The 11,404-nt window shown below is 40.8% G+C and overlaps 1 protein-coding gene across 4 annotated transcripts in view; it reads right to left on the bottom strand.

The window, feature by feature from the left end:
• Positions 1 to 1,265: 1,265 nt before the first annotated feature.
• The window catches only part of kiaa1549la (KIAA1549-like a), a 293,945-nt gene continuing 283,806 nt past the window's right edge, over positions 1,266 to 11,404 (bottom strand). For all 4 annotated transcript variants that reach the window (XM_061969804.2, XM_061969805.2, XM_061969806.2 and 1 more), the window contains 3 exons: positions 4,993 to 5,147; positions 4,847 to 4,897; positions 1,266 to 4,505 (listed from right to left, as the gene is read on the bottom strand). In XM_061969804.2, coding sequence (XP_061825788.2) covers positions 4,868 to 4,897; positions 4,993 to 5,147 — 185 coding nt within the window. In that variant the 3' untranslated portion in view covers positions 1,266 to 4,505; positions 4,847 to 4,867. The remainder of the gene's footprint in view (positions 4,506 to 4,846; positions 4,898 to 4,992; positions 5,148 to 11,404) is intronic.

Here is an 11,404-nt window from a genome sequence, read left to right as displayed (position 1 = left end):
GCAGTGACTAATAATCTGTCTAAATGGTCCCCTCTTCAAGACATAAATCATCAAAAATGTCTTTATGCCGTAGAATACGGCAGACATCTTTCAAGTAAAATTGGTATTTATCTGAAAAAGTACTTTAAATTGCGGCAGGTCATCACTTCAAAGCCGACTGGGCCGAGAAACGACGACGCCCATGCCGACAAAAACTGCTGAGCAAAATGACTGACAAACTTGGGAGTAATTCATTTTTTCCCCCACTCTTCCACATACATTAAAAAAACGGTAAACAAAGTACAGAAATGTTTCTGTTTTAAAGTTTTGGGAACACTTTGGTTTGGGGCACATATTCTAAGTCAGTGTTTTTCAACCTTTTTTGAGCCTAGGCGCATTTTTTTCATTGAAAAAATGCGGAGGCACACCACCAGCAGAAATCATTAAAAACGAAACTCAGTTGACGGTAAAAAGTCGTTGTCGCAATTGTTGGATATGACTTTAAAGCATAACCAAGCATGCATCACTATAGCTCTTGTCTCAAAGTAAGTGTACTGTCCCGACCTGTCACATCACACCCTGACTTATTTGGACTTTTTTTTTGCTGTTTTCCTGTGTGTAGTGTTTTACTTCTTGTCTTGCGCTCCGATTTTGGTGGCTTTTCCTCTTTTTTTGGTATTTTCCTGTAGCAGGTGCGCTATTCCCCGCACCTACTTTGTTTTAGCAATCAAGAATATTTCAGTTGTTTTTATCCTTCTTTGTGTGGACATTGTTGATTGTCATGTCATGTTCGGATGTACTTTGTGGACGCCGTCTCTGCTCCACAGTAAGTTTTTGCTGTCGTCCAGCATTCTGTTTTTGCTTACTTTGCAGCCAGTTCAGTTTTAGTTTTGTTCTGCATAGCCTTCCCTAAGCTTCAATGCCTTTTCTTAGGGGCACTCACCTATTGTTTATTTTTGGTTTAAGCATTAGACACCTTTTTACCTGCACCCTGCCTCCTGCTGTCGTCTGCATATTGTGATCACGACAAACCATTGTCGTTTCACACGACGTGTTCCCAACATCTACAAAGCAATTACCTACCGACTTCCACCTTCTGATATGGTATGGTACAACATGGTTAACTCTGCCGAGCTCTAGATGTTAGAATAATTATGTATATATTATCATCATAACTTTATGCTTAAGGGCCATACTATATAGTATTGTCAATTTGTGCAGAGCTAGCAATCCGAACGATTGCTAGCCTCTTTATCAGTGTTGTGTCCAGACTCGGCCTGCATTTGGTTCCAAGACCAGACAAAGCAGAGACTGGGCGATTGCACCAAGTGTCAACATATTTGCATTTTTGTATAACCATATATTGTGTCTTACTGGAGTTGTCGAGATTACCCCCCTTCCCTCAGTCACCTGATGTAATAGGGCCATTTCCTAATAAATAGAGGAGGCGCGTGGGCTTTTTTTTAGAACGTAGTTTGGATCTGTAACTAGAGTACAGCTCAAAACACGTGTCTCCTCATGAGCTAAATTGAACTCTGTCTCTGATTGATTCCTTGCTTCTTGTCTGATTAATAGATGTCATCAGTGTTTGCACCTGACACTAGACAGCACAGACACTCAACAACAACACATCATTTGCAGACTATAATTACTGCTTTGCAAAAAATATTTTTAACCAAAATAGGTGAAATTAGATAATCGCCCACGGCACACTAGGCTGTATCTCACGGCACACTGGTGTGCCGCGGCACAGTGGTTGAAAAACACTGTTCTAAGTAACAAAGACTTTAATTTAGAGATATTTGTTAAAGTTAAAGTACCAATGATAGTCACACACACACTAGGTGTGGTGAAATTATTCTCTGCATTTGACCCATCACCCTTGATCACCCCCTATGGTGAACGGTGGCCGCGCCCGGGAATCATTTTTGGTGATTTAACCCCCAATTCCAACCCTTAATGCTGAGTGCCAAGCAGGGAGGTAATGGGTCCCATTTTTATAGTCTTTGGTATGACTCGGCCGGGGTTTTTGAACTCACAACCTACCGATGTCAGGGCGGACACTCTAACCACAAGGCCACTGAGTAGGTAGATATTTGGTTAGGGTTAGGGTAAGAGGGTTAGGGTTAGTAATGTATAATTGTATAATAAGGCCATGCAGAACAAGGCACATTATCACAATTTCAGAAGGGTTAAAACCATTAAAAATCAGTTCCCAGTGGCTTATTTTATTTTTCGAAGTCCATCCATCCATCCATTTTCTACCGCTTATTCCCTTCGGGGTCGCGGGGGGTGCTGGAGCCTATCTCAGCTACAATCGGGCGGAAGGCGGGGTACACCCTGGACAAGTCGCCACCTCATCACAGGGCCAACACAGATAGACAGACAACATTCACACTCACATTCACACGCTAGGGCCAATTTAGTGTTGCCAATCAACTTATCCCCAGGTGCATGTCTTTGGAAGTGGGAGGAAGCCGGAGTACCCGGAGGGAACCCACGCAGTCACGGGGAGAACATGCAAACTCCACACAGAAAGATCCCGAGCCCGGTTTTGAACCCAAGACTACTCAGGATCTTCGTATTGTGAGGCAGATGCACTAACAGCAAGGTATAGTGACATTAGCTCGGATTCAGACTCGGATTTCAGCGGCTTAAGCAATTCAACAGATTACGCATGTATGGAAACGGATGGTTGTAGTGTGGAGGCAGGTAGCGAAAACGAAATTGAAGAAGAAACTGAAGCTATTGAGCCATATCGGTTTGAACCGTATGCAAGCGAAACCGATGAAAACGACACGACAACCAGCGACACGGGAGAAAGCGAGGACGAATTCGGCGATCGCCTTCTAACCAACGATTGGTAAGTGTTTGTTTGGCATTAAAGGAAACTAACAACTATGAACTAGGTTTACGGCATATGAAATACATTTGGCAACAACATGCACTTTGAGAGTGCAGACAGCCCATTTCAGGCGCGCTAAGAACATATATTTTTCCACCATTTTAGCACTCAGGTTAACCATACCTAAATAGACACAAAATACTGCATTACACAAGACTACCCGAATGTACACGAATGATTGAAAAAAATAAATGTTTTTAAGCTAAATTATTGGTAAACACAGTTTATGTATAATAATTTACGTAAAACCGCGAGTAATAAATAAAGTTTTCATCAATTAATATATTCTGTAGACATACCCTCATCCGCTCTCTTTTCCTGAAAGCTGATCTGTCCAGTTTTGGAGTTGATGTCAGCAGGCCAGGGAAGCTAGGGTCGATATTCTTCTCTTGATCATTTTCGGTGGCATAAGGGACGGTTGCCATCTCTGTCGTAGCATAGCTTTCGTCGGTAAAGTGTGCGGAACAAACGACTGACCATTTCGTCGGCTTTCCCCACACCCTCGTATTTTGAACAAATTCCGTCCAATTTCTTGCCACTTTCGCATCTTTGGGCCACTGGTGCAACTTGAATCTGTCCCTGTTCGTGTTGTTACACCCTCCGACAACACACCGAAGAAAGTGAGAAAATGGCGGATTGCTTCCCGATGTGACGTCACAACGAGAGCGAATAATAGAAAGGCGTTTAATTCGCCAAAATTCACCCATTTAGAGTTCGTAAATCGGTTAAACAATTATATGGTCTTTTTTCTGCAACATCAAGGTATATATTGACGCTTACATAGGTCTGGTGATAATGTTCCCCTTTAACAAGTACCTAATAATGACGAATTAAGAGCCAATATGTTACTAATTTGCATGTTAATAAGCAATTAATTAATGGTGAATATGTTCCCCATACTAAAGTTGTTACCAAAGTTTTTTTTTTGCTTTGAAATACGGTGAGTGAAAGAAAAAAAAAAAACACTTGTTTCCAGTAGTCAATGCACAAATGTAAAGACATGTCTAAAACCCAAAAATTTGACATCAAAAATTTGTTTTTCTTTTTTTGTCTTTTCTTTCCATTTTTTTGACTTGAGTTTAAATTACACACTAACTAGTGGCAGAAGGTTTACACAGACATTTAGATTCTTCTCAAAAAAGAGCAAAAGAAAGAAAGCACAGTTTTATGTCAGTCGGGGTCAAGCCCAGGATGGCCCAGTCCTATGTGTGTCAGTTTAATAAGTGGACCAGGATACTTGTCTGTGCTGGGGACTGGACTGGATGTGCTGTCCCGTGCTGGGCGGGGGGGCCGTGACGGTGAGCTGGACACACTGCGAGGCACGGCTTCGCGCTATTCAAGCGCCAGATAGTACAGCAGGTTGAGGGTGTTTTTGTTGTTGTTCTGTACAGTGCTCACCACGTAGGAACCAAGGGTATAGGTCAGGGTCTCGGACAAATATGGCTGTTGGTAAGCAAACTGAAGAAGATCTGTGAGGGGCCGTGAGGACGAACCAAGTGGGGAGAAGAAAGTCTCTGGGATGTGGTTCCAGAAAAACAAGGAAGCTATGGAAGATAGTGGAACCTCTGCTTGAATTGAACAACTTTAGACAGAGAGGTCATCTTCCCACCCAAACAAACACCTGTGGGAGAGACGTTACAATGTAAGACTTTTACCTGTGTTGTGAAACAAAACAGATACCATATTTTCCGGACTATAAGGCGCACTTAAAATCATTTTTTTCCCTCAAAACTCGACAGTGCGCCTAATGTTCGGAGTAATTCTGGTTTTGCTCACTGACCTCAAAGCAATTTTATTTGGTACATGGTGTAATAATAAGTGATCATAAATTACTGAACTATTTATTTAAGAGAACTTTATTATTTCTTAATCATTGATTAAAATGGTGTTACAAATTGAGAAGAAGAAATGAACAAAATGAAACAAAAAAAAATGAAAAACTCAACAAATGATCAAACTTACAAAGCTCGATGGCGCGGGACTTCAGCAGATAGTTTCAAGGTGTCGTGAGCTCTGTGTAAGAGAGACAGAGTAATAAGAACCGCTTGGAAAACTGGCACCGCCATGCATCAGTTCACTCAACGATATTTATGCGCCGTGTTTCTCACCGGGGGGTCGTTCCACTGCTGTGGAAGGTCTTCTGGCTCAGGCGGGTAAGACATCCAGGATGGACTACGGTACGAAGATGGAGGCGACATGACGAAGTAGTCGGAGTAACCTGGTTGGTTGGCTGATATTGCGTACACTGCTGTTATTGGATTTCCTGTCACATGGAAAGGTTACAGTTCATTGTGACACACACACACACACACACACACGCGCACACACGCACACACGCACACATTTCATATTTACATTGTTTCTAACGGAGAAATGTGCTTCTATAATCAAACTTTTCTATTGACGAAAACTGATCAAGAACCAATTAAGTTTGTCTACCGAGGTTCTACTGGAGACGTTTCCTTCAACACTTTCTATCATGAATTGATTAACGTGGACCCCGACTTAAACAAGATAAAAAACGTATTCGGGTGTTACCATTTAGTGGTCAATTGTACGGAATATGTACTTCACTGTGCAATCTACTAATAAAAGTTTCAATCAATCAATCAATCAATCAATCAATCAAATATTAAGCTTTTCTTACACCTCAGAGAGAAAATACATATACAGTTGATCGTCATTATTTGCGGGGGTTACGTTCCAAGAACACCCTGCTAATGGGGGAAAAAAACAATAAAAATCCCTAATAACGCCTATTTTTTTATAAACCCTATAATTGGCCTCTCATCGATATTACCGTATTTTTCGGACTATAAAGGTGCACTTAAAATCCTTTCATTTTCTCAAAAATCGACAGTGCGCCTTATAAGCTGCTGCGCCTAATGTACGGAATAATTCTGGTTGCGCTTACCGACCTCCAAGCAATTATATTTGGCACATGGTGTGACCAGTAGATGGCAGACACACATGAGAGATACGTGTGGACTGCAAGATGACGCTAGCAAGCAAGCCCAAAACGTTGATGTTTTATTGAGAATATAGAACAATACACACGGCGCTCAAAAGTCTCGTCGAAATGTTTTACTACGACTTTGGTAAGATAAGAAGGCGCACAGCTTGATGAATTGCGGCTACAGTAGTCAGGCGTACTGTGCTTCAACATTGGGGTATTATAATGTTGTGTGTATAAGGACCCCAAAATGGCACCTATTAGGAGACATTATCTGGCATTTTGTTTCGCAAGAATCAACTTTTCTTACCTATTGGACCCTGCTGATGTGTATTTGGGATCCTCCGCCATTGTACTCTGTGCCGTAATCAATAAGCGCCCTCTTTTTCTCTATCCACTTGTGTGGGACATTCATTCGCCGCTGTTGCCATTTCTGATATAAAGAAAGGTACAGTCCTAACATATATCTGTCAGTAGACTCGTTTTAGAACATGGGTGTCAAACTCTGGCCAAATTTGGCCCGCCGTGTAATTTCACTTGGCCCTTGAGGCGATATCAAATTAACACTAAAGCTGGCCCGCCGATTATATATTACGGCGGTGCCGAAAATCGTCACATCTGCTTTTCAGACAGTCCAATGAGTGCTGACCCAGTCACAGAACATGTGTGGCTTCTGCACGCAAACACAATTGAATGCAACGCATACTTTATCAAGAGCGATACAGGTTACACTGAGGGTAGCCGAATAAAAAAACTTTAACACTGTTAGAAATATACGCCACACTGTGAATCCACACCAAACAAGAATGACTACCTGTATCGCTGTTGATGAAGTATGCGTTGCATTCACTCGTGTGTGCGTACAGAAGCCGCACATATCTTGTGACTGGGTCTGAATGACGTTAGAATGGATGAAAAGCGGACGTGACGACAGCTGGTAGAGTACGTTAAAGGCAGTGCATTGAAGGCATGCCCCCAAGACTGTGGTGCGGGTGGACTACGAGATATTGTGACTGATGAACACCTTCGTTCGATAATGAAGGTTGCCTCAGCTCAAAGCCTGAGCCCCGACATTAATGAACTATCATCCAAGAAAAGATGGCAGGTATCTGGCTTGGGCACATCAGATTAGATCAGTGTGTTGCAAACTGAGCAGTTTAAAGTCCTGAATGGTTGGTTTATTCATTATTTTATTTTCAAATTTATTAGCCTGTGGAAAAAGTTAATGTTGATATTTACCTCAGAAGGCTGCAAATAGAAAAGAGGCATTCCATTTTTATTTAAATTGTATTTGATATGCCATTGATATTTTTTAATTATTATTATTATTATTTGAAACTGGATTTTGCGTGTCACTATAAAGTTATATAAGCCTTGTTTGTTCAATATTCAATTGAGTTTGACACCCCTGCTTTAGAAGCTCTACAAACAACCGGTGTACTGTAGTGGGTTTACATAATTCACCCACGTAACTTTTTTAATTTTTAGAGAGTTCCGGTCGAACGGTTTTTCATGGGACACATTTCCGATATTGTTGTAGTTGCACTTGCGAGCCACAGATGAGGAGACAATGCTCTGTTGTTGATTTAAGCAAAGTATGGATGTCATTATAACAGTCTTTTGACAATCCTTCTTCTGCTCCAGTCCTTGCACGCTACAAAAGGTACAACACAGACGCTATCAAAGTGTAGCCGTGTAAATAAGACCGAAGTAGTCGGAGTAACCTGGTTGGTTGGCTGATATTGCGTACACTGCTGTTATTGGGTTTCCTGTCACAAGAAAAACTGAACATGTGTGCAATATTATGATAAAAGTTGGAATTTTACTCAATAACAGTCGCAATTTTACAAGAAAAGCTTAAAATGTTGGCAATTTTATGAAAAGAGTCCTAATTTTACTCGACAAAAGTCACAATTTTATAAGAAAACTTTAAAAATGTTGGCAATACTACAAGCATAATCTGAATTTTACTTGGCAAAATTGTGACAAAAGTCGTAACATTACTCAAAAAATGTCACTGTTTTACAAGAACAACAAAAAAAATTGGCAATATTGTGATAAAAATCTGAATTTTGTATGACAAATGTCACCATTTTGCATTAAAAAGTAATAATTTTACAAGAAAATATTGAAATATTAGACTCGCTTCTGCACGCTACAAAAGAAGACAACAAGGACGCTATCAAAGTGTAGCCACGTAAATAAGGCCGCCCACAAAACAGTGCATGCTGAAGAAATGGTCAGAAAGCGACTTGAAGATGGTCTGCAAAACATTATCTATGCAACATTTTGACCAAAGAACCACCATTACATGTTATGTAGACCACAAGAAAGTGTTTTAAATGTAATGTAACATACAAACCCGGTTTCCATAAGAGTTGGGAAATTGTGTTAGATGTAAATATAAACGGAATACAATGATTTGCAAATCATTTTCAACCCATATTCAGTTGAATATGCTACAAAGACAACATATTTGATGTTCAAACTGATAAACATTTTTTTTTTTGCAAATAATCATTAACTTTAGAATTTGATGCCAGCAACAGGTGACAAAGAAGTTGGGAAAGGTGGCAATAAATACTGATAAAGTTGAGGAATGCTCATCAAACACTTATTTGGAACATCCCACAGGTGAACACTAAGGCAAATTGGGAACAGGTGGGTGCCATGATTGGGAATAAAAGTAGATTCCATGAAATGCTCAGTCATTCACAAACAAGGATAGGGCGAGGGTCACCACTTTGTCAACAAATGCGTGAGCTAATTGTTGAACAGTTTAAGAAAAACCTTTCTCAAGCAGCCATTGCAAGGAATTTAGGGATTTCACCATCTACGGTCCGTAATATCATCAAAGGGTTCAGAGAATCTGGAGAAATCACTGCACGTAAGCAGCTAAGCCCGTGACCTTCGATCCCTCAAGCTGTACTGCATCAACAAAAGACATCAGTGTGTAAATGATATCACCACATGGGCTCAGGAACACTTCAGAAACCCACTGTCAGTAACTACAGTTGGTCGCTACATCTGTAAGTGCAAGTTAAAACTCTCCTATGCAAGGTGAAAACCGTTTATCAACAACACCCAGAAACGCCGTCGGCTTCGCTGGGCCTGAGCTCATCTAAGATGGACTGATACAAAGTGGAAAAAGTGTTCTGTGGTCTGACGAGTCCACATTTCAAATTATTTTTGGTAACTGTGGACGTCGTGTCCTCCGGACCAAAAAGGAAAAGAACCATTCGGATTGTTATAGGCGCAAAGTTGAAAAGCCAGCATCTGTGATGGTATGGGGGTGTATTAGTGCCCAAGACATGGGTAACTTACACATCTGTGAAGGCACCATTAATGCTGAAAGGTACATACAGGTTTTGGAGCAACATATGTTGCCATCCAAGCAACGTTACCATGGACGCCCCTGCTTATTTCAGCAAGACAATGCCAAGCCACGTGTTACATCAACGTGGCTTCATAGTAAAAAAGTGCGGGTACTAGACTGGCCTGCCTGTAGTCCAGACCTGTCTCCCATTGAAAATGTGTGGCGCATTATGAAGCCTAAAATACCACAACTGAGACCCCCGGACTGTTGAACAACTTAAGCTGTACATCAAGCAAGAATGGGAAAGAATTCCACCTGAGAAGCTTAAAAAATGTGTCTCCTCAGTTCCCAAACGTTTACTGAGTGTTGTTAAAAGAAAAGGCCATGTAACACAGTGGTGAACATGCCCTTTCCCAACTAGTTTGGCACGTCTTGCAGCCATGAAATTCTAAGTTAATTATTATTTGCAAAAAAAAAATAAAGTTTATCAGTTTGAACATCAAATACCTTGTCTTTGTAGTGCATTCAATTGATTATGGGTTGAAAAGGATTTGCAAATCATTTTATTTCGTTTATATTTACATCTAACACAATTTCCCAACTCATATGGAAACGGGGTTTGTAATATGACCTCTTTAATGTGCCTTATAATCCGGTGCGCCTTTTGAATGAAAATAGACCTACATAGACCCTTTCCTCTGCAGTGCGCCTTTTAATCCGGTGCATCGTATGGTCCGAAAAACACGGTACAGTAATTTGATAATGAGTTTGTGCTTTTACTGCCATCTAGTGTCTACCTGTAATTCGGTCTGCTATAAAACGAGTAAAACATCAATATAGTTTTTGTTTTCCAATTTTTGTTGTAATACTGTGCTTTGAGGTTAAAGTTGTACGAGGAACACTTCCACCATTGATAACAAATCCTTAAAATCACAAGTTGATTCAACGTTATTGAAAAAACATACAACTCAAAATATCGCAACTTGCTGCGAATTGAGGCATTTTTAGGCCGCGACAATCAAAAAACAGCCCACAAAATCTTGGAGGGACTGAAAAAATGGGGGTGTACTGTAAATATGTATTAGTTGTCCAAGCTTTGAATATACAAACCCCGTTTCCATATGAGTTGGGAAATTGTGTTAGATGTAAATATAAACGGAATACAATGATTTACAAATCATTTTCAACCCATATTCAATTGAATGCACTACAAAGACAAGATATTTGATGTTCAAACTCATAAACTTTTTTTTTTTTTTGCAAATAATAATTTACTTAGAATTTCATGGCTGCAACACGTGCCAAAGTAATTGAGAAAGGGCATGTCGACCACTGTGTTACATGGCCTTTCTTTTTAACAACACTCAGTAAACATTTGGGAACTGAGGAGACACATTTTTTAAGCTTCTCAGGTGCAATTCTTTCCCATTCTTGCTTGATGTACAGCTTAAATTGTTCAACAGTCCGGGGGTCTCCGTTGTGGTATTTTAGGCTTCATAATGCGCCACACATTTTCAATGGGAGACCGGTCTGGACTACAGGCAGGCCAGTCTAGTACCCGCACTCTTTTACTATGAAGCCACGTTGGTGTAACACGTGGCTTGGCATTGTCTTGCTAAAATAAGCAGGGGCGCCCATGGTAACGTTGCTTGGATGGCAACATATGTTGCTCCAAAACCTGTATGTACCTTTCAGCATTAATGGCGCCTTCACAGATGTGTAAGTTACCCATGTCTTGGGCACTAATACACCCCCATACCATCACAGATGCTGGCTTTTCCACTTTGCGCCTGTAACAATCCGGATGGTTCTTTTCCTCTTTGGTCCGGAGGACACGACGTCCACAGTTTCCAAAAACAATTTGAAATGTTGACTCGTCAGACCACAGAACACTTTTCCACTTTGTATCAGTCCATCTTAGATGAGCTCAGGCCCAGCGAAGCCGACGACGTTTCTGGGTGTTGTTGATTAATGGTTTTTGCCTTGCATAGGAGAGTTTTAACTTGCAGTTACAGATGTAGCGACCAACTGTAGTTACTGACAGTGGGTTTCTGAAGTGTTCCTGAGCCCATGTGGTGATATCCTTTACACACTGATATTGCTTGTTGATGCAGTACAGCCTGAGGGATTGAAGGTCACGGGCTTAGCTGCTTACGTGCAGTGATTTCTCCAGATTCTCTGAACCCTTTGATGCTATTACGGACCGTAGATGGTGAAATCCCTAAATTCCTTGCAATAGCTGGTTGAGAAA

Source organism: Nerophis lumbriciformis, linkage group LG10 (assembly GCF_033978685.3).
Source record: "Nerophis lumbriciformis linkage group LG10, RoL_Nlum_v2.1, whole genome shotgun sequence".
Lineage (NCBI taxonomy): Eukaryota > Metazoa > Chordata > Actinopteri > Syngnathiformes > Syngnathidae > Nerophis > Nerophis lumbriciformis.
This window is presented reverse-complemented; position numbering and strand designations above follow the sequence as displayed.